At 40.3% G+C, this 23,633-nt stretch overlaps 2 protein-coding genes across 7 annotated transcripts in view; one reads left to right on the top strand and one right to left on the bottom strand.

Annotated features, from left to right (window-relative positions):
* Window positions 1–23,633, top strand: part of ST6GAL2 (ST6 beta-galactoside alpha-2,6-sialyltransferase 2) — a 178,799-nt gene that overhangs the window by 149,683 nt on the left and 5,483 nt on the right. For all 6 annotated transcript variants that reach the window (XM_005487975.4, XM_026794017.2, XM_074535879.1 and 3 more), the window contains 4 exons: window positions 3,391–4,393; window positions 8,354–8,451; window positions 11,525–11,626; window positions 12,748–12,922. In XM_005487975.4, coding sequence (XP_005488032.2) covers window positions 3,448–4,393; window positions 8,354–8,451; window positions 11,525–11,626; window positions 12,748–12,922 — 1,321 coding nt within the window. In that variant the 5' untranslated portion in view covers window positions 3,391–3,447. The remainder of the gene's footprint in view (window positions 1–3,390; window positions 4,394–8,353; window positions 8,452–11,524; window positions 11,627–12,747; window positions 12,923–23,633) is intronic.
* LOC102066016 (pinopsin) overlaps window positions 17,021–23,633 on the bottom strand; it is an 83,119-nt gene continuing 76,506 nt past the window's right edge. The window contains exon 5 of the mRNA XM_005488026.4: window positions 17,021–22,492. Coding sequence (XP_005488083.3) covers window positions 22,277–22,492 — 216 coding nt within the window. The 3' untranslated portion in view covers window positions 17,021–22,276. The remainder of the gene's footprint in view (window positions 22,493–23,633) is intronic.

Below are 23,633 nucleotides of genomic sequence, written 5' to 3'. Positions count from 1 at the left end.
TGTTGCTTTCCCTGGCTCGGTCTCGTCTGGTCCCGGCGTTGGGACCACTCCCTGCTCAGGGCGAGAGGGGCTCCGAAGGTGTTCAGCATCTCTGCAGGCTCAGCACTCGGCTCCTCACATCCAGACATCACTTTAGTCTCTCAATTCTTATTTGGCTCGTTGTTTTTGGGGTTTTCTCGTTGCATCTCGAGTCGGGGTCCCACAAAGCATTCTGGACTTTGGAGTCACTTTGCATAACCCCCCCCACCCTCTCAGGTGTCTTCCCTATGCTGGAAGGGCGCACTGCCTCGGGGAAGGGCCATTTCCCCACCCAGCCAGGCTTTTTACTAATACAAAAGAAGGAGATAAGCCTTAACGACCCGGTATTACAATAACAAAGCACTAAGAATCCTGGCAGCGCCTGAGACCTGGCTGCCCCCCTGCAACTCTTACTCACAAAAAAAATATTAACTGAATTTTTGTTCATAACAGGTATTTTTTGCTGCACAGTGAAGTTAATCATATGCATGCTAATACGTGCATACTGACCAAGATGAGTGTGCTTTCATGACATAAGTGTTGTGGAGGGCTTGGGGGGTCAGATTTTTGTTTGCTTTAATTTAAAAATAATTAATAATGCATCTCAGTCCTTTTTCTTATTTTAGGCTGAATACTGAGTCTTGACTTATTATGTTGTGGCAATCTGCTGTGCCAAACATATGATCACAGACAATTAGAAATTTGTAGTGTCACGCCTGATTTAGGACTAAACCTTTCTATTTCTTAGCAACTTCTGGTTATAAGATACAACAAAGCTGGTGGGGGAATGAGTAAATTGTAACATTTATAGATTAAATTGTGTCTGGACTTGCTACGTGACTCAGTGCAAAATATTAGTGACCTCTTCCTTTATGACTTTGGCTTCCTGCAAGCTTATCTGTTAAAAAGATCATGAGAGATGCTTCCATTGCAGATCTTGTAAGAAATGTATATTCAGCAGGAGAAACATCTGACTGAGCAAAGACTAACTTACACAGTGGTTTGGAAGCCACATGTTGAAAAGTGCTGGGGAAACACATCAGGGAAAATGATAAAAAGAGATGAAAGCAGTTCAGATGGGTGAAGAATGCTGATTTTAAAATGCGAACCATCTGAACACTGATGAGTGGGCAGGTTGCAATAACTTCAGGGCAGACCTAACTGGCACAACAGCCATATACTGTAAGGCAACTCCCACAGGACATCACCTGCAGTGATTTAAAATTGGAAGGTGTGGGAGAGTCGAGGTACTGCAGAGAGCAATCTTGCAGCAGCAGAGTGCAAGTAGGAAATGGGTCAGTTGGAGTAATAGCTTTCTTCCGTGTGGTTTCTGTGAGCTGAGCCAAGCCAAACATATGTGGAGCACTGGGTTATCACAATCATGATTTTTTTTTTCTGTGTATTAGAAATTGCAATGAAATTTGGTCATCCAAGCATAACTTTATGAATCCTCCCTCTGGCTGGACACTGCCTTGAGCCCCAAAGTCAGTTGTCTTTGTCGAGATCGTTAAAATGGACGGTTTGGAGACGTTATAGTGCAGTCTCACATTCTCTGGAGGTCAGCAGAAACATCTCTCAGTTATCTCTGCTAATACCACCTGCGGTTTGTTCTCCCTCTACATTGTGGTAGGTGATTTACCCATTTGTGCTGAAACAACTGGATGTGTGACTACACTGAAGTGGATAAAGGGGCTGACCCAGTTAAAAAAAAACCAAAAAAAAACCAAAAAAAAACCCACAAACCAAAAACCCAAGAAAACTCTCTAACCTGTATTTCCCTCCTGTATCAGTTCCACACACGGGGGTGTTGGCAGCAGCAGAGGCACAGTGCAGGAATGAAGGACAGAAGGAGAACGTCTTACACTGCTGTTACTGCTGGCTTCTTTTTCATGTGAAAACACAGTCTTAGTTACAGCCTTGGTTTAAACTTTGCACTCAGCTTTGATGTACTTGCAGCTTGCAGAAAGGTGATACCGTGTGGTGACTGTGGTTTTGGTCCCTCCTGATGGCCAGGGGGAGCAGGCAGTGTGTTATCACAGGCCTGTAAGCTGTTTGGATGTGATGTGATGAGATGGTGGCTCCTGAGGTGCAGGCTGGTAATGAAATACAAGCTTGCCCCTGCTCCCATTCCCCTTTACTGATCACAGCTGGCTGGTACAAGTGGCTTGTTTTAAGTCCCACCATTAAGTTGCCATCCAAACAAATGGGTTAGAAAGAAAACTCCAGAAGGGGTATGATTTGTTTTTAATTTGGATCCAGGTGAGTGATCTGTCACTAATTAGTACATTGAGTTACACTGATGATGATTGTGGTGCAGGGAGGTGAATGGTAAGGCTTGTGGTGGGGATTTGCTTCAGTCAGGCTTGTAACTGATAGTCACACCACTTGATTAAGCAAGTGAGTTCGTGTAAGGGCATAGTGTGCTCGATGGTCTAGCAATGTGGTATGTATTTTCCTTGGAACACAGCCCCCTCAGTCAAACTTTGTTTCATTTGGACCATGCATCCCTCCACTAATGCACAAGCTGTCCAAAACCCCCAGGTATTAATAGGGCACATATTTCCAGGACTAGGTCTGACATTCTCTACCCACTCCCCTTATGTAAATCTCAATCTTATCCTAAAGGAATGTATTTAGATAGTTGTGCCACCCATTCTCGTTTTTGGGAAATATAAACCCCCTGGCACCTTGATGTGCGCAACTCCTTCATGCCACTTCAGTGTGAGTGCAGCATCTGTAGCAGAGGTGCAGGAGTTGCTCTTACTCAGGTCTGATACCAGGCAAGAAATGATGCAGCCACTGGGGCTGTGCCAGCTCATACCCGCTGAGGAGAAGGCTCCCCTCTGACCCATTTGTGTGATGCTCTACCCTTCACCCCCTGATGATATGCACCGAACACCATCATTTCCAGGCTGTGGGCAGAGGAGGGCTGCAATGTAGAGCTTGTGCTCCCTGCCTGGTCCCTCTGGAGACAGGCTTGCTCACAGTTCCCCTGCGTGAGGACTTTCAGTGGTAAAGAGAAGACAGCTTCTGTGCGTGCAGCCAGGCAGGGGCTTTGCTTTTGCTCTCCTAATTCTATGCTGGGTATAGCAGAAGCAGGCAGACACATGATCTCCCCGAAGGCAGGATCCAGAGTTACTGTAGAAACTGGCCACCGGCTTCTTTTGCAGCTAGCAGCTGTCACGGTGTGGTTACAGCCAAAGCGTGTCACTCCTACAGTGTCTGCAGGCTCTGGAGTGTGTTTCTGCTACTGAATCCTTTGTGCTACTGCCTGGAGATTAATTCTGCACCATCTATCAATATGTGTTAAGATATTTCTAAGTTGTATTTGTTTTTTGAATGATTTTTAATAGCATTTGATGTTCTCTACAGGTTTCATTTTCCTTCACCAATACTTCAAGGCACAGAGGAGGTGGTAAAGGCATTGCCATGAAACCTAACTTGAAGCAATGGAAACAACTCATGCTTTTTGGTATCTTTGCATGGGGCCTGCTTTTCTTGGTGATATTCATCTATTTTACAGATAGCAACACTGCTGAACCAGTTCCAAGTTCCTTTTCTTACATTGAAACCAAGAGACTTCTGCCCCTTCAGGGCAAGCAGAGAGTCATCATGGGAGCCATTCATGACCCATCATTCTCTGAAACCATTGATGGGAACGAGGTACTTCTTAATGAAGATCTCCTAGGTACTTTTAAATCTGGGACTGCAAATTCTAAGAAATGGACTGTATTGGAAGAGGACTTTAGAAATGAAGATGAGTTTTTCCCACCCCAGTTAGGAAGAAAATCAAAAAGTGCTTTCTATCAAGTGAATGATGATTATTTATTTGCTGCTGGTCAGCCTCAGTCACACAACCGCCTTCAAGAGATGGAAAACTTCATTTCAGCTGATGTGAATAATCCAAAAGGAAATGTTTTACAGAGCAACTGGAGCCATCAGAGAAGAACGAGGAGAAGGAGCACAAAGCATAGGAGAGGCCAGATGCTTAATGAATCTGATGACTGGGATGGGCTGTATTCCACAATGTCGAAATCCTTTCTTTACAAGCTTTGGAAAGGGGATGTCTCTTCCAAGATGCTAAACCCTCGACTGCAGAAGGCGATGAAAGATTATTTGAGTACCAATAAGCATGGGGTGCGGTTCAAGGGGAAGCGAAACTCCAAGTTGACAGGAGACCAGCTATTCTGTGAGCTAAAAGAAAGAGTGAATGTGAAAACAATAGATGGCAAGGAGGCTCCCTTCTCCACTCTTGGATGGGAAAAGCACGTTCCCCAAATTCCACTGGTCAAATTATATGCACATGGCTTTGGGAGCTGTGCAGTAGTTATGTCTGCTGGTGCAATACTGAACTCCTCTCTGGGGGACGAAATAGGTGGGTGAAATGCATCTATGTGTGTGTGTGTGTGTGTGTGTGTATGTATATGCATGTTCATATTTAAATTTCAAAAGTTTCATGCTTCTCAAGCACAGATCTGTAAAGTCTGGTTGTTCTGTCTTACTACAGTTGCATGAATGTAAACTAATGGACTTCAGTGAGGCTGTTCCCTTTCAGAACAACATAACTGAAAGGAAAATCAGGCCTGAAGTCATAATCTAATTTAAAGAAAACAATGATGCTTTCTTATCATATTACATCTTGTAGTAGGGAGGCAGAACTGGTTACATCAGATCTGCCACATTCAACATTTGTGTGCAACTTGCATTTATTTCTTCAGCAGATTAGAGCTATGTTCAGGTTTTATTCTGCAAAGCTGTGTTACACTGGTCTTTATTTTGCAGTAGCTCACAACTGCTGCTGTGTGGCTGGCCGAGACATTTGTCTCCATGTCAAGAAGCAGTAGAGTGTCCTCTTCATCTCTTGCTGGTTTAGAGTTCACAGACATAAGGAATTCAGACCCTTGAGTAGCTTCATGCACTGACATCAAGTCCCCTGGCCTCTTTTCTGAGACTGAATTTCAGTGAGTTCAAATGTGTTCACCCATTGTTTTCCCATTGCCACACTGAGTCAGTGAGGTTACAGGTGTGCTGAGATGTCAGTGTCACTCAGACTCCCCCACCTCAAGGTGGGAGTTTTGTAGCAGCTATTCAGAAAAGGATGGTGGGACCATAAAACTAGTCCAGGTCACTTCTATTTTTTTATTTTTAAATATTGCTACTACCTGTGTTAATATCTCAGTAGTTCTTCATTTTAGTAGTACATGTGCAGTATGCTAAGAGTGTTGAAAGAAGGATGAAAGGTTTCAGAACTTGTTTCTGGAACAAGAAGAGTTATCTCCTTCAGCACTCCATAAAAAACCTTTTGATGTTCACTCATTAATCCTCCCATCTTCCAGGACTTCACATCCCAATACTTGCCTCATCACTCTGTGTCATCTCTTTGACACTGATAGGTTTTCTTTAAATCTCTGGGATATGTTGGAGCTTCTAGGATTATCAAACTCTTGCAATGTGCTTCCAGCACAGCAAAGGTGCCCAGCTAGCCTGCAGCTAAAATCACACCAGGGTAACCCCTAATTCCATAGGAAGCCTTGCTGGGGTAGAAATCTTTGGGGTGAAAAAGCTTAGCAGTTCCTACCTTCTCCAGCATGTTATCTTTGACTGAAACAGAATCTTCTGTCAGTCTTCCCCACTACAACCAGTTTACACCAGTATGGATTAGTGCTGTACTGTAGAATCCATAGCACATTGTGACATATTTACATAATCACGTATTACAGCATGTTTCAAGACATATTTGCTCACTCAGGTGCAGCCCAGACATGGACTTGGGTGCTTGACATGGTACCTGGGGCCTGCTTGCTCCTGAGTGCACCCATTTGCTTAGGAAGCTTCTGGGCACCAAACCTTATGTCATTTCTTACAGAAGAACTTTGGATTTAAATGGGAAATTGTCATCTGATGCCACCTAAAGGGAGGAAGATTGAAAAAGCCCACACAGAATTTTTAGATCTCATACGTGTTGTGCAAGGAGATGTTGGGGCACCAGCAATCACAGAAGGTTTTTTATAAGACTCTCTCAGGGCAGACACCGGTGACTGAGGAGAGGATTTGGCCCAGACTTTGGGGGGCCCAGTGACTGCTTACAGCAATGGTAGACAAGGGAGAGAAATTTTAAGGTAAAAGAGAAGAGGCTTAAATTAGATAGTTGTTAGGAAGAAATTCTTTACAGTGAGGGTGGTAAAGCCCTGGAACAGATTGTCCAGAGAAATTGTGGATGCCCTGTCCGTGGAAATGTTCGAGGCCAGGTTGGATGGAGCTCTGAGCAACCTGGTCTAGGGGAAGTGTCCCTGTCTATGGCAGGGTGGTTGGAACTAGATGGTCTTAAAGGTCCCTCCCCAGCCAAACCATTCTGTGATTCCATGGTTTATTCTCCCAAGAGAGGGAAAAAAATACCTATGAAAGTAGTGAAGGACATTTCCCTTCATAGGCCTTTAGCTCCCTCTTCTGTGTTCCTATTAGAAACACAAGCAAAAATGTTAATTTGTGTTCTGCCTTTTGCCCTCCTCTCCCCCACCCCTCTGACTGTTTTTAAATGAAAGTAGGCATGGAAATACTGTACAAGTATAGCAAACACTTCCATTGTGATCATGATATTAATTGAGAGAACCAATTATTTTGGCATCGTAGGAAGTAACAGGGATCTGTGATCAAACCCCAAAGGTTTTTGGTCTTTAAAATGCTTATCTACAAACACATACTAAGATTAAAATCAGTTTATTTAAAACCAGCTATTTTTGGCAAAGAAGAAGTTTTTCATCTGTCTATGAAGAATCAGCATGAGTGTTGTTGGAAATGCATCACACTGTCTCACAAAGAAATGCATCACGCTGTCTCACAGAGAAATGCATCACGCTGTCTCACAAGCTGCAAATCATACAATTTCCATTTCATAATCCAGTTCTCAGTCAACAGACTGTCTAAAAGTTGTCGATCATGGGCCCAAATTTATGTTCTTAAATTCATTACAACAAGCTTGTGTTTTTCTTTTCCTTCTCCAAATATGTGAAGTACCTGCAGATTCTTCATTTCCTTTAGTTCCTGCACAATCAAGATGCTTGGTAGATGAAGTCTGGGTGTTGAGGCTAGGGCCGTCCCTGCATGGGACACAGAATAAATTTCCACTCATAAGGTTCTGAAGAGTTGGGTTTGGTGGGCATCTGGCAAAATCTCTCCTTTCAGACATGACATGTTAATGCTAACATATATGTCTGAGATCAGACTGCTGGCTGCATGCCACACCATGTTTCCCTGTATGGAATACAAGAAGTGCAGAGTAAAGGAGGGAAAAGATGAAAGATCCCAGTTGATCCCAGTTTGATAGGAGCAAGCCAAGACTCCATTGAGGCATGTTGGTTATCTTTGGAGACTTTTGTCTCTTCCAGTTTTTAAGCTACAGATAACACATTTTAAATGACTAGAGATGAGCAGCTATACAGACTACCTGTCAGTTAAGGCATTTCATATTCTCAGCTGCCATGGACAGAAGGGATAAAAACAGACCAAATACCACCTACCAGCAGGGGCTGTTGTTTCTAGACAGTGAATAAAATGTCTTGCTCTCCTTCACACCTTCTGGGCTTTGAGATCCCCTTGAAAAAAGCACTGGGAGGGTGATTATCTCTTATCCAATGGAGGCTTGCATGTGGTGTCTACCTTTGACCCATACTTGACCTAGAGCTGCTTTCTCTTCTCCATGACTCCAAGGTCAACTGCTTGTGCAGTAACTTTGACAGTTCAGTTCTGTTAGATCTTTGCTACCAAGGGATCCTGAGGTTTCTTTGTGTGAGCAGATGTGTGGGCTGGCTGCCATACAGAGGCTCTTTAAGATTTGTACTGAGCTTGAGAATAGGTCCACAGTATGATTAATAGATTTGGGGTAGTCTGAGATTTTCACGTATTATAAAATACTGTGAAACACAATCTTGTCGTTAAACATTGTTGTTCATTCAAATGTGCAATTAGATATCCTTGCAGTTTACATGCTTTTCCATGGAGTAATTCTCTGTAAATTTTGTGATAGAAGTAGTGAGCAATTGTGTGTACTGGGTGTACTAATAGTCTTCCCACAGTAAGTCTATCCAATTAAGAGAAGTATTTTAGTATTGCATGCTAAATTAATAGATTAATCTGAACTTTTTTCCCAGTGGGCTTTTATGTTAATAACATATGGCAGATGCAAGAGGATTTTTGTTTGTGCATAGCAGAACATTCATCATCCTTAGAATATCCAGATTAGGACAAATGTGTAAGCTTTGTATTAGTTTAGATAACTGGTTTTATCTTACTGTTCAGCATGCTAAGAAAAAAGTTACCCCCTCATTTGTGCTTCTAGATTCTCATGATGCTGTTTTAAGATTTAATTCTGCTCCAACACGTGGCTATGAAAAAGACGTTGGCAATAAAACAACCATGCGGATCATTAATTCTCAGGTAAGATCTTCCTTTTCAGAGTTCAAGTCAATGTCCCTTCTGTACAATAGGACAGGAAGTTAATAACCTCTGAAAAAGTGTTTGGTAATATGGGAAGCAGGTAGTGATTAAACAGTTGTGATGCAGAGAAGGTGAAAGTTTTCCCTTACAGGGATGTTTACACTGCTGTCAGTGTAGAGTGGCTCGATAGCCTCATTTCAGAGAACCAGTTTGTAAAGTTTCTCATGTGAACTGATCTGTGAAGGCTCTGCAGGATGCCAGAGAGCTGTCAGCACAGAAGACCTTGACCTCCTGGAGAAGCCATTGCCTCCAGAATTTTCATTGAGCTCAGGCTGTGGTGATTCCAAAGCTGTTTTCTCATATTTTCCAGTTCCCCAATTATTTCCTTGCTGGAAGGCAAAAGAAATGGGAACTGAGTTGTGTAACACTAGGCAAGTCATCATGGTTTAAAAATTTGGAAAGAACTAGTAAAAAACTTTAGTGTGTGCTGGGTATTACACATCAGGTGAGTTTGTTCATCTGAATGGAAATAAGAGGAAATTGGATTTTCTGTGTAAGGGTGTAAATAAATAATTGTGACTTGAACTACAGTGACACCTTATGGTTGAGATTAGTTTTTCAAGTTCAAAAATGCTATTGCCTGAATTCCTGTTTTGGGCAAACCAAACCTCTTTGCTTTTTATGAAATGCAGACAAAAATCAACAAGAGAATTTCGGTGAAATTTTATGACACACTGAAATGAGTTTACTTAATCAACACTAGGAGTACGGTTGGCCATGTAATATGCTCTGCACATATTGATTCGTGTTGAAGGATAGCAAAATTTTCAGTTACTGTAATTTTTTGAGTTCATTTTTTCTTCTGCTTCAAGTGGCTGCCCATGCTAAGTCTGTTCTTGGTAGGTGTGTTTTTTATGTATATAAGCTTATGTTCTTTGTCATCAAAAAGAGGACTGTTCACTGTTGTTCCCTTTACATTCATTTTCTAGGTATTTGTGAGGCTGCAGAACAGACTAGATTTTTGAAGTGATTTGGGTTAAATATGCCCCCTTTCTTTTGTTCACAAGAAGAAAGCAGAAATATCTTATTCTGCTTTAAGTGAGGTAATCAGTGTATCAGAGAACATGGATTTTAATGTATTTTATTTTACTTTTTTTGTTTGTTTGTTTTGTTGGGTTTTTTCCCTTTTCTTTGATGATTCTCCATTTTACTGTTAGCCAAAGTATCCTGACATTGACCATGCCTGAGCTCCTGAACTGGGCAAGCATAAAGGTTTAGAAACTCTTTACAGTTTACTAGATTCAGTAGGCTTCCTGTAGAAGAGAGAAATGTTCTCAGGGAGTGATCTGAGCTTTTTAGCTCCCCAGAAAATTCAGAAGGATTGTTGTGCTACTCCCCATGCGGGGCAGACTGGGTGTAGTACATTCCCACTGGGATGGCAGTGGAGGATCCCATGGTCTTCTCTTCTGCACTGTGCAAGCCTTGCTCCCCATAAGACCTTTCAAGAAAACAGAGAGCAAAGTTCTGCCCAGGTCAGCTCACATGGCTTCCTCACAAGTGTTTGTATTCCCACCAGCTTTGTGCTTCTCTGAAGAGGTTAGAAGCCATCCATGGTGGTCTGTCCATCTGGTGAGAAGTTAGCCTTGCCCTCTCTGAGACTGAAATCTGCACAAGTCGCTTGATGGAAGTTGCTTTCCCTACCTGTGCTGTAGCTGGGTTACCTGTACAGGTTTACTGACCCTCCTCCCCTCCTCACTGCTGGAAACTCCTGCATTCATTTAATTAAAAGGCTGCAGTGGCCCCTTCTTCCTTCATATTCTCCACTGTGAAAGCCCAAAGGATATGAAGGAAACCTGTGCAAAAACTCATAGGTATGAATGCAGACTCACTGAAAGTGAAATTTGTGTGGACAGCACCTCCAGAGATCTCTTGTTTACTGAAAGGCAAGTAAGAGCTCCTTTGTGTGCTAAGTGTGGAACCAAGCTTTTAAAATCTTGCCCTTTTGGTCAATTTGCTCTGTATACTCAAAAAAGGTGTTTACATTCTGAAGTGAAAATTGTTCTGAGGAAAATTAAGTTGGGGATGCTTGCTGATAGCAGCATGACTAATTCTGTTCTTACTGTAGAAGGCTGATGGAAATCATTAAACTCAAAGTTTATGGTAGGAAGAATATTGCTATGGCAACAATATTATTTTTCTGAAGAAAAATATGCATAATTAAATATGGCTCATTGGATCCTAAAGGGAAATGAAAATTATTATGAATTTATTTGTCTGGAATGTTGATTATTTTAACAGCTGGAAGAAAATTCATGCTGTTTTGACCAATGCTGAACTGCCTGGCATTGGATGCACCAGGAATCAAAGAGTTCTAGTTAGACATGGAGGGTTCTGGAAGGGGTGAGCCAGCAGGAGTGAAGAGTAGACTTCCACTGTGGTGGGATGATCAGGCAAAGTACTGGGAGATGCAGGAAGGAGTTATATGAGAGCAGGCAATTAGAGCAAAATGACAATTCCTTCAAAAATAGCCCTGCAACATGCCTGTTGTTGGAATTGTTTCTTTAGGTATTCCAATTTGTACAGTCATGGCCTAATTTGCATTTTTTTCATTGAAATAACACTGATTTTCTGTTAAAATGAGAAAACCTTGAAAAAGGTGGCTGGGGATGGGTGACATTAGAGAAAGACATTACCCTTGGGGGCTGTAGCCCTTCAAAGAAAGCTGCTCTGTGTCCAAGAGAATCCCACAGGTGATCTGAAATACTGTTTCAAGTTCCAGAGTACCTGGTAATGTTGATTCACAATAACACAGCATCTCAAGTGGTACCATCACATCCCTCGCAGATGGAGAGTAATTCAGCATACTGCTACTTCAGACTGTCATGAGTGCTGTTTATGGCTAAGCTTTTTTTGTATATTTTTTTAACAAAACAAGATGCTTGAAATCAACCAGAACTGAAACATAACAAACAGCAGTGTGGGTAGGACTGTTCACTTGAGAGAAGGATTTTGCCATTTTTCTGGATCCCGCTTGCTTTTAATGCTGTGGAATTCTTTGCATTTGTGTTTGCAGATTCTCACCAATCCCAACCATCACTTTGTCGACAGCTCCTTGTATAAAGATGTTATTTTAGTAGCCTGGGATCCTGCTCCCTACTCTGCAAATCTGAATGTGGTAAGATATCCACTTAGACCTTTCTTCCCAATTATTTGAAAGTACTGGAGAAAATTGATTTACTACTTTAGTCTCCTGGTTCTCCCTTTTCACCATCAGCCCCAGGTTCTGTCTGTATCTGAGTGGAGAACGCTATGTCTATAGGTCAAAATTGGTTTATTGGTCAAAAAGTAGCCAGCAGTTTTTTTAGTTTTTAGTTTTTTTAGTAGCCAGCAATGATACTGGAAGGGACTGTTCTGAGATGCTAGGATAGATGAATGGTGGCATTTGTTTGATAACACATTGCTATTTTCACATAACAGTGAGTTTTCTGTGTGTTTGCCAAGGAGGGAGCATTGCTAGATTTCAGAAGTAGGTTTTATCAGAAGAGGTGAAAAACTGCATCAATTTTTCCCCATCTTCCCCTCTGCCTTCCCAAACAAAACACAACATTCTAGTGAAAATCTCTCTGGGCGCCTTCCCCATTTCTCAGGCCTCCTCCCCACCAGCATTCCCTTTATGTCCACTGTCCCACTGCCATCTGTGCCCTGCCGTCCACCCCCTCACTGAGAGCAGCAGATGTCCATCTGCTTGTCACTGGGGGAGTCTCCACTTTGGCTGTTGCTGCAGCCCCAGCAGACAAGTTGATCTGATGGCTTTTGGCACAGGGAGCTCGGAGCTGAGCAGGCTGCTGAGTAGAAAGTAAACCTTCATCTGCTGCACTCCCTTAGCAACAGATGCCAGGGGCTGCCTGCTCTGACGCAGGCCCCATCAGCCTGCGTCACGGCTCTGCTGCCTCCGTCAGGGACGGGCATGCTTTCAGAGGAACACTCACCCCCAGGCCCAGATAGCATGCTAAAGCTCTTTGAACATCTTCTTTAATGTGGATCTGTGGGGGAAAAATGGTCTTGGCTTATCCCACAGCAGTCAATTACTTATTGGGAGTTTCTGTATGAAGGGAAGAAACAGAATAGCCCAGAGTGAGTAATGTCTTTCTAGCAGAAGCATCCACCAGTGCAGGTTGCTTTGCTACCTTTGCTTCTGTTCTGCAGAACCCAAATGAAGGCAGTTTATGCTATTGTACATGTAGTGTTCAAATCATGTTTCTTACTATTAAAAACCATGTGACTTTTTTCCTCCAGTGGTATAAGAAACCAGACTACAATCTGTTCACTCCCTACGTGCAGCATCGCAGGAAGAATCCAACCCAGCCATTCTACATCCTCCATCCAAAGTTTATATGGCAGCTCTGGGACATCATTCAGGAGAACACTAAAGAGAAGATACAGCCCAACCCTCCTTCTTCAGGGTTTATTGGTAGGTGTACCAAAGATGGTCCCAGTAGACACGTTAGATTAAAAAAATAATTTCAAACGTATACATTGAATGAGGATCAAGTCCATACATGTGTACTGTGTGCTTTATACAGAATCAATGACTAGCAAAAACACACAGTATGAGAACTAAAAAACAGCTGGGTGAATCTGATGTTCTGCTTTCTTGCCCTTTGCATCCATAGTATGTCTATCATATCCATAAAACATGCATGTATCTATGAGAAATTTGTATTATTCCATATTAATGTATCTTTTGAAGACCTACTCAATTCTGAAGTTCCTCATTGGGATCATAGAGCAGAGAATCCTCAGATGGCAGATCATGTAGACAGGATGAAATCAATGGCAGGCTGAGCTGTATTCTCTACATAGGCCAAGGGCTTCTAGTGCTCAGTCTGAGCACTTCTTCACTGGAAGCACTAGAGTTTCACTGTATTTTTTGGGTCCTTCCTTAGTATTTCTGAGGGCACAATTTGGCACTCTGCCCACAGCAGGTCCTGTGTGTGGACAGGTCTAAAGGATGCAAGTAGGCAGAGTGGCAAGGCTGAGTCAGGGTCATCCTGGCTAATGCTTCTAAACTCACAGGACAGTAGAGCTTCAAATACCATCTTCTACTTTGGAAACTCCATCCTTTCCTCACTGACATTGTGAAATTGATCTGATAGGTATTTGCTGCAGTCAGAAAATGGTTTGGTTTTATTCTTTGTATTTGAATCTGAAAGCAAAGACACCTGAGATTGTATCTGTATCTTGTTCAAAACCAGTTTTGAACATTTATCTTGGGTTCTGTATGCAGTAGTGGCATCCTAGGTCACTTTAGAGCACACCAAAGGCCTTAGAGAGGGTGTAGAAGCTCCCAGAGGGAGAATACAAAGGTTTCTGGGCGATGCTCATCTTTGCCTTGAGTGGGTTGTGCATACTTGGAACATGAGTGGAAGGTAAAGGAGGCCTGGTGTGTTGTTGGAGGGGGCCTTGGCAGTTGGTTACTTCTTGAAGTGAGGGTTTTTTGGAACCTGCTTGTAAAAATTCACAGGGAGAAGACAGTTGATGTGAAATGATCTCACCAGCTGCATTTTGCAAAAGTGTTTCTTGTAGCAATGAAGCTGTTGATAAAAATAGGTTAACAGCTGCTGATTGTAAGAATATTGAAGAGGATCATTGTGCTGTCAATCTGTACTTCCACCATACATAAAAAACACTTCAAAAGCTTTCTTTGAAGAAATGGAATTAATTTCACTATGAGACTAGAACAGCAATCTTCAATCCCAAATCTAAATGTTAGTGACAAAAAATATCCTTCAAGCAGAGAAAGCTTTGAAAATATAAACCATTAAACAAGCAAAATTTTATCAACAAAAGCTGTACAGATAAATATACTCTGTGTACAGAGGCAAATTTGCCTTCTTCTGTAGTGGGAATTTTATTTATATAGTTCTTTTCCAAGGAGCAGTGCTTTTTGGTAGGCTGTTACTAACTTTAAAGAACCAAGGTATTAAGATTAGCTTATTGGATGTCGTATCCACCCCATTTCATAACCAGCTACTGTTCTGATAGATGTATTTTAAATATTTTATTAGGGAGAGTCTTCCTGTTTTGATAACCTTATCGAATTAATGTCTATTTATTGCACATGTAACATAATCTAAGTACAGAGGTAGCAAAGAAAGAGCAAATGCATATTTTCAGGGACATAAAGGGTAAGATAAAGCATAAAAAATAGAATGCAGCTTGGCAGAAAGCTGAAAAGTCCTGTTGGTCTTCAGTTCAGGTATCTCTCAGTCACTCATGCAGCAAATAATCCTGTTGGAACTGAGGCTGGCAGACACAAATAGTGTACTTGTATGAAAGGGGAATGCTGAATATTGAGCTTCTACCTGATCTTATAAAATCTATAAAATTATTTCCTATAGAATTAGTAGAAAGATTAAGTGATGTCCATCATAAAATATGAGTGTCTTAGTTTCAACAAGAGAAAATAATTTATTAAATTACCACACTACTAAATGCTACTGTGCTTAAAACAGCTATATGAAGGAAATAGACTGTTGTTAAATAGGGGGTATGAATTTTTACAGAGATATACATTCCTGAATCTGAGCAATTTCCAGCAAGAACTATGATGATTTTAATCATATAGAAAAGGTTACAAAAATGGTTCTGAGTCAAGTGAGGCACTTTTGTTCCAAGCTTTTTAGCTTCCATTAGGCCCAATGTACAAAATTGGACAAATGTATAAATTAAAACATGGAAACATCAGAATGTTTCTTTTCACAAATGTCAAGAATGTTTTAGCATGGTCTTACACTGTTTCTTCAGTAATTATATTTTTCTCCTGACAATTGTATATATTCCTCCTGCTTGGCACTATTTATAAGAAACTGAATCTTGCCAAAGGGAGGATGCTGGTGGAATGTGTCCTCAAGGTGTTCTTCTGCAGCAATGAGTCAGCATCCTTCCACAGTGACTTATGTCAGGGGAATCTTTTAACATTGTTAATAACTGTATTACAGTACTTAAGTCACAATATTATTAAATCTCTCAGAAAGGGAGCCAGTGGGGAAGAGGAAGTCTCTCACGTGCTTTGATTTTAGAGGAATGAGAGAAAGAGAGAAGAGGTAGAACTTCTCCCCTGGTTTTTCACTGCGTGGGAGCTCGGGAAAATAATGGGTTTTGCACTTGCTGGCCCCCCTGCCTCCCTCAGACCCTGCTAGGTCAGCTCTGCACTGGCTCAGTGTAGCCGAGGAGAGGCAGAAGAATTTGATAGCTGTGGCTGGGTGAGGGAAGCACAGGAAGCACAGTCCCAGCTGTGGAGGGGAAATGAGTGGATGGGAAGAGCAGGATTGATTTGGGGAGGGATGGTTTGTGGGTAAACGTCCAACGGGTAAACCAACCTTTTGATTTTCATCTAGGAGTCTCTTTTGGTTTGTTTCCTGAGACACCAGCGTGTCTTTAGCTGGCTTGTAACTTTGCCTTTTGTGACATGTCATAGCTTAACTAATGCCACTCCTCACAATAAACCCTTTCTTTGTCTTCCTAGTCTAATCCTTATGAGAGCTTTGAGAAGCCATTTCTTCATATTTTTGCATTGCTTTTGCAGCTGCTGCCTTCACGCTTCTAAACAAATTTCTGCACAGTATTCTCATCATCTTGCATTAGCGTTAGGCAATTGCCATGGTGGCTTTTCACAGTTAAAGTTGTTGGTTCACATTTGGCTGAAAATAAGTTTGCTAAATGAGTATTGATATGTTTACATCTCATCTTGGACTTGGATCTATGCCATTTTTCTCAGAAGACAGATAAGCTTCCAACCATCAAACCTCAGACTTGGATTCCACTGGCAAATCCTAAATTAACACTGTTACTAGGGAAGGATTTGCCCTACCTTTTGGCAGAAGTAAGTTACCTCTCACTTTGTGTTAATAAGTCTTTCATTGTGAAATGTGAACTCAGTCTTCCTCCCTTCTTTCTGTATATATCAAAGCTCAGTTTTTAATTGAATCTGATAGTATATGAAGTGTCAGTCACTAATGTTACCATTCTGCTGTAAGAACTGACTGTTCCTGTACTGTCTTTGGTAGCCAACGTAAACAGCCTATTCTGACCTTAAATTTTTGTCATCTGAAGACCAGGAGTAAAACTGCAGAGTTTCCCAAGGGCAGCATTCTGTGCTCATTGGACGGGATGGCACATTAGCATTTGGAAATTCTGAGAGCTTTTTAATAATGTCGAGATCATATAAAGGCTTTTCTGTGGAGATTTTGCTCCTGTCCACTGTTTACTTAGTGGATTTTCTATAAATTCTTACTTACCATAGTCCATCAGTACACTTTCCTGATTTACCTCTTCAGATGTGACTTTAATTGAAATTCACATTTATGTACTGTTAGAGAGCAGTGACTTTTATCTTTTAAAAAGCTAGCTGAAAGCTGCGACTGCAGTATTTTGGTTTGTTTTCAATCAAAACATGACCTGTGTAGATTCTTACATTTTAGGTTGTTGCTGTAGGTGGTAGTTCTGATATGTGCTAGAAATTTTAGCATAACATACAGTCCACTGAAAACAAAATAACTAAGCCCAGGTTACTTTATTGTTGGGAGAAGGGAAATGTTGTTTGAGGCTTTACAGATGACATTCCAGTTTTAACAGTTATGCATCAGTAATAGTTGATAACATTATTTTAATCTTCATTTGCATGCATCAAGACAATAGTACAAGCAAGGCTATCATTGCACTGCAACATTAGCAGGTTGTTGTATGACTAAGAACTTAAATTTAAAACAGCTTTGGAGAGCATGTTGCATAGCAGTATACAGCTGACCTCCAGCTCTGCCTAGAAAAAAATGCACTTTCATGAACAGAAAGGAACAAATGGACGTATGAAGAGTTGCCTTTGTTGCTGTAATTCAGATGCTTTAACAGCAGTTGGTGCAGGAACAGAATAATGCTTACTCTTGCCAGCTCAGTGTTGTTCAAGTATTAGCCCACAAATCAGTAATACCTCCAATACATAAGTTTCAAATTATTCTTACTCTAATAAAAAGCACAGTGAAATTTGAGTATCTCCTCCCACTTCTCAAAATGGAGACATAAAAGAGCAAACTCTCCTCTTAAATCACATTTAAAAATTTATTATTCTAGTGTATCACCCAAAATTAAACAATACATTTAGAATTACATTATATTACTGGTCAGTATTTTCCAGTCTATGCTCATATTACAGTATTATTGTGATTAATGTAGAGCTTTTTGCATTCACCAAGTTATAAAAATGTAATTTTCAAGGTCTACTATGTAATGCTAGTATCTATACATCAAAGGTGACAAGTATTGCACAAATTATTAAGCTTAGGCACAGGGCCATTTGGTGACAATTCTTTGATAAATAATTTGTTTTTCTTGTGGTTTATATTTTTCACATAGTTCATGAACTAACCAGAGGTGAGAGAACCATCTTTAAGAAACAAAGTGTTTAAAAAAGCCAGAGCTATTTTTACTGCATGTACCAAAGAATAACTGAGGCACATTTGGCCCATTTTCAAGGAGTTTCGTGTGGTATCTGCAATCCAGTCAAGAGAGACTATAGTAGTAGGCTATCATATAGAAGATTATACCTTCTAAATGCTTTATGCTTATTTGTAATGCTTTCAAATATACAAACTTACTAGTATGTACAGCTAAATTATTTTCTGTAACTGAATTTACAATGCGTGTGAAATGATACATTATGGGAATGAATCAGATTATGTATATTTAAATGTTTTCAACATCTCTTTCATTATGTTACAATGATTCTGTGTTCTTGATGAATGTTTGAGTTACACTTGTAATTCTAGATGCTTTCATACAGCATCTGTTGACTGAGATATATTAAACTATATTTTATTTATTTGTAAACTAGAAAACATTCTTTTTTAAATTAGAGTGCTAACCACAATGCTTAATTGTACCATACAATATTCATGTTGGAAAATCAAAATCTTTGGAATTATTCAAATTGCCAAGAACAAATAACAAAAAACATTTTCTCCTTATGATTAGAATCCATAGAACATGTTCATTTGTAAAAACCATCCATGCAAGGAATTTAATCTTCATATAATTCTGGTTTAAATGTCCTCAGTGCAGATTGTATAAGCTACGTTTATTTGTGCCATTTGGACTGAGTTTAAACTATACCCAACACTTCGTAACACCAAGGGCATCTTCCAAATAGGAAAAAATAAAATTACTACACTACACTTGATCTTAACCAAAATGCCAAGAACAGATAACACACTTTTGTAAGAATTATGAAATACTAATATATAATATTTCAAAATACGTGATACTCTTTTAGCAATCTACAATTGCCCTGTTATAGCAAAGTTGCATTTGACTGTTTCTCTGACAACCACATCATTTCTTTGGAATAATAAATGTTATAGTATTTCTAAAAGAGTATTCTATGCTCACAATTCTTTTTTTTCTTTCTTTTTTTACAATGTTCAGTTGGGTGTTCACGAACATTGCCATTCAATTATAAAACATTCACAAAGCACGACTTTGAATGTTCTACCACAAAACAGGCAGAATTATTTTGCATTTTTCCATTTTTACAATTGTAATCCAAATGGGACTGATAAATCAAGCAAGGGTATTAGAATTAGAGTGGCCTATGCAGAATTATCTTCAGTTGTGATTTTGAATGTCTGGTAGCACCAGTTGCATTTGTCAAAACGAAAATCAGGCTGGATAACCCTGACCTTTTCATTAATGTGAAACATGGATTGGATATTTAAGATCTAAAAAGCTTTTTTATATTTAGATGCTATAGACAGCCTATAGACTTTCCCTTTCAGGTTTTGTGTTTTCTCAAGTTGTACATGTCTACCTGGCCTTCCCTAAATACTTTGCAATTCTCTGTTTTTACTCCCATTCCCGTACCTTAGTATTTATGAGTGGTGTAAAAAACCCCCATATCTCCCAGCAGCTTAATCCTTGCACCTAAATTTGCCATATCTGTATGGTTCATGTCTGGGTCAGTCAGAGAGCGGGATTTGTGCTTTCTGACTTCAGCTGGTTACAGTGCAGGTCTGTACTTGTGTTAGTCACCCTCAGAATTATTAGAGAAAAAAAAACCTCTTAAATATTACTGTGAGCCCCAAATTGTCCTCAACATGTGAAATTTTCATCCCATACTGGGAGTGCAGCTATCCATGCTGCTGCTCAGGCTCCTCCTACAGCCAACAGGAAAAAAAACCCAGGAGCTTCTGGGGAATGGCTTGTATGATCCATTAGACATGCACTGCTTCCTAAAAGTGCCCACTTTCTTGTGCTGACAGCAAGGGAGCCTGTGATACTGCACCAGGGGCACATTTGATCATGCCTATTTCTTCTCATTGTGCTTCTGGAAAAGAAGCACAGATTATATTATTTTTCATGGTGCTCCAAAAGCTGCTTACACAGGAGAGTAGAGGAGAAGGTTCTTGATAGCCAAGTACCAGCCTCTTATTTTTGGTTTCAAGTCAATGGAGAGAAACAACACTAAAAGGACAGTTCTCAATAAGTGAACTATTCAACACATCCTAAAGGAGATATCTAAAATAAGTCAGATGAGTTTTGCCCTAGAAATACCTGTCTCCTGCATTGTCTGCAAAGAATGCTTTAGACCAGCAAGGTCAGAGATGGGCATGAACAACTCAGTAAGATTAATTCTGTCCAGACTCTGTATTGTGTTGGGACAATGACTGTCTCATCCTGTTTATTAATAGCTCCTTAGGTCACATGTAAGACAGTCTGTGCTGTTTTATATATATAATGATTGTGCATTGACCTGAAAATTGTTTTAAGGACTGTTAGCAAAGACAAATATTGAAGTGTATCATATGGAAATTCTTCACCTTACAGGCTATCAAACAATGAGGTTTTCATTCATACTTACAATCCTGGAGGAGTGTTGAGATATGGAACAAAGTCGATGCAGATGTGTTGAACTGGGCAGTGATGTGAAAAGTACACAGACAAAAGAAATAAGTGTAAAGACACACTCAGAGGGCAGTACAGGGATAGCACATAAACAAGGCACACTTTGGCACTACAGGTGTGGGAGAAAATGCCGAGAAATTCAGCCACAAAAGAGAAACTTAGAAAGCAGTAATACAGACAGAAATGTGTAAAGATAACAATTGGGAAGCAACTTTGGACTTCTCAGAATAGACAGGCAAGCAAAATGAGTTAATGGAACCAAGATTAAGTCTGAAAGCAGTTAGGCACATTCCTCTTCTTTAGCTTTGAGACTGCAACCAAAACATTAAAGTTCAAACACAATGTAAAAAATATTTTGGGGGTCATGTAAGTGGCACAAAGCAATTGGTGATTTAAAAAATGTACATCCCTGAAGCTAAATGGAGGAGAGAAGGGAAGGTAGATGAAAATATAGACAGCTTGGCACACATATCTGCTGGATAAAGATGTCAGTAGCCCCGTGCAATGTTAAACCAAGCAAAGAGAGGAATGGAGTTTAAGAGTGGTATGAAAAAGTATGGGATGGAATGTAGTCCAGGGAGCTTTGTTGGCAGTGCTGTTTTAGGGACTTAGGAAAAACAACCTAGACGCATGGCATTAGGAAAAATATAGAATAAAACCTGAATATATCTTAGTACATGGGCTGATGTAAATGTCCTAGTGGTCTAAATTGCTGCTATTCTTTTAAAGATGCTCAACTAACATTTTTTGTAAATTGAGTTTGCAGTTATGGCTCTACAACACCAGGGCTGTCCCCTGTGGAGGGGTTTCACATACTCCAAGGCATGAGACAGAAATGAAACCATTTCTTCTCTATTTTACAGACTACTGTATTTGTACAAAAAAGATGGCTTCCTTTCCAAAGAGAAGCTTTTTTTTTTAAATTCTTCCTTCCCCATCCCCTTGTTGTTTTTGGGTTTTTTTTTTTTTTTGAATGCAGTGCAGAAAAGCAGGAGCAGATAATTTCAAGGGAGAATCTGGGGGCTCTGCCAGCTAAGTAGAGGGCCCTACCTCCTCAGGTTCATGTGTTGTCCTGCATGTCACCCACAGATGGTTTGGATGGAGTTCTGGTTGTACGTCACTGTTGGTCCCATGGGCTGGAGGTCTGTAGTGTTAGAAGTGCTAAAGGAAGAACAGCCTGGCACTGACCACTGTTTTTGCCCAGACTAGAGCTTGAGCATTTGACATGTACACAAGGCCTGGAAGTATCAGGACTCCTGATTCCACCAGGACAGATAAGCCTCTAGCACAGGGACAGTTCTGTGTGTGGTAATCTCTGGTAGTTGTTGTAGCTCATCTTTCAGACTTCAACACAAGGATATGCTATAACTTAGTGGATACCACTCAAAAATAGTCTGCCAAGTCAATGTCCTTCCTCCTGCCAAACATCATTGTCCAGCATGAGCAAAAATGTAAGTAGAAGTTATGGTTATTTATGAACAACCTAGACTGAGGTCCTAAGACATGGTCTGGATGGAACCAGGCAGGAAAAGTAAGGAGCTAAATTAGATAGCCCAGCATGCCTTTTTGGTTGATTCTGGAGGACACTGAACCACTAGAACGCAAAACTCTTCCACTTCTAAGTCCTCCATTAACTAATTTACAGGAAAGTCAATGATACTGCTTAAAATGTTGTCATGGTTGAACCATATCTGGGGCTAAGTGATTAATTTTCTGTTATTAAGAAGTCATAATTTTTGTTCTTGACAGTTTTTCAATCCCACAAATGGCAACTTCTGTTATTACTTGTAGAGCTAGCTTGGTAATGTGGCAGTGAAATAGTAAAATGCATTTTGGTTAAGGCTTGTACTTTCCATCAGAGCCAGTTTTTCTAAGATGTTGGTGGTATAGCTTTTGAAGTTGTCTCTGGGCACAGGAGAGAAGTCATTTTACTGTCTGTTTCTGGATGTGGTTCATTATTGCACACGTTTCCACTGTCCGCCCTCTGATCCAGCTGGATAACAGTTACCTTGGAATGGTAGGTGGGCTCTCCATCAGTGGAGGAAGGAGGTTGGCAGTGGAAAAGCTGGCGAAAGCATTTGTAAAACTAAAACAACAAAAAACCAAACAATTCTAGATATAGCTGCTTGGCAGGTCACGGTTCAGAGCATCTCTATAACATTTTCAATGCAAGGAAACTTTGTTTATTAGGATTGTACTTTCTTTTCAAATAGGGATTAAATATTTTTTCACCATGAATATGTGTTTCTTGCTGCTTAAGACTAAAGTACACTCAAATTTGAGAACTTCAGAATCTATATGCTTAGCTTTTCTAACACTGTAGATTCTGTAGAGTGTAAAGCTGTAGAACAATGATAAAATATTTTCAGAACCTTTAATTTATGCTAAAATATTTAATCACAGAAGTAATTGGTTTTCAGTTACTTCACACATCAGGCAGGGAAAAGTCATTTTGATAATCTAATGATACACAGCAGGGAGAACATAGGGTTCTTTTCATTAGGAACCATTGAAATCCCCGCATTCCCAAACTGCAAAATGAACTTCAGAAAATGGCTTTGCTTAATTAAGAAACAAAAGTAATTTTTTATGTTCATTCATTTCACTTCTGAGATCTACCCAAAACACCTTTGATGATGCCAAAGCTGTTGTGTAGAAAAAAGCCCCAAACAACAGTTACATTAATTCTCATCTGTAAGTGCCAAGTGAGCAGAGTTACACACCTACCTCCCCTGAGAGCTGACAATCCTATTCCACAGATAGAGATACCAGTAATGCTACAAGTGCCTCAATACATTTTCTACACAAATTTATTTTCTAAGTGAAATCTTAAAAAAAAAAGAATGGCGTCCAAAACTTACTTCATGTCACTTTCCTTTTGCATGGCTTTATGAAACAGAAAAATCTTCCAGGAACTGTGATTGATGTGAAAGTATTATAGTTTAGGCAATGTTGTTGGTCATTATCTGGTACTAGTCCATCTGAAAATGTGCATCTGCAACAGCAATATTTCTCTTGTTTCAAGGCTATAAAGACTGCGATTGATGGTGCTGATGATAGTGTGCCATTGGCATGTGGCAGAAAAAAATGGGTTGGCATTTTGTGGATTTCTCCTTGCTGGAACAAGGAAGTGGTGAGGGGCTTTTCCTTATGACAGCACTGCTTTAAGTAGGAATTCATCTCTGGTGCCTCTCCCTGAGACTTGTCTGAAGCTGTGGGCTTCTGTG

The sequence above is a fragment of the Zonotrichia albicollis genome, chromosome 2 (genome assembly GCF_047830755.1).
Source record: "Zonotrichia albicollis isolate bZonAlb1 chromosome 2, bZonAlb1.hap1, whole genome shotgun sequence".
In the NCBI taxonomy this organism is placed as follows: Eukaryota; Metazoa; Chordata; class Aves; order Passeriformes; family Passerellidae; genus Zonotrichia; species Zonotrichia albicollis.
The sequence above is the reverse complement of the archived record's forward strand: the minus strand, read 5'-3'. Positions and strand labels throughout refer to the sequence as shown.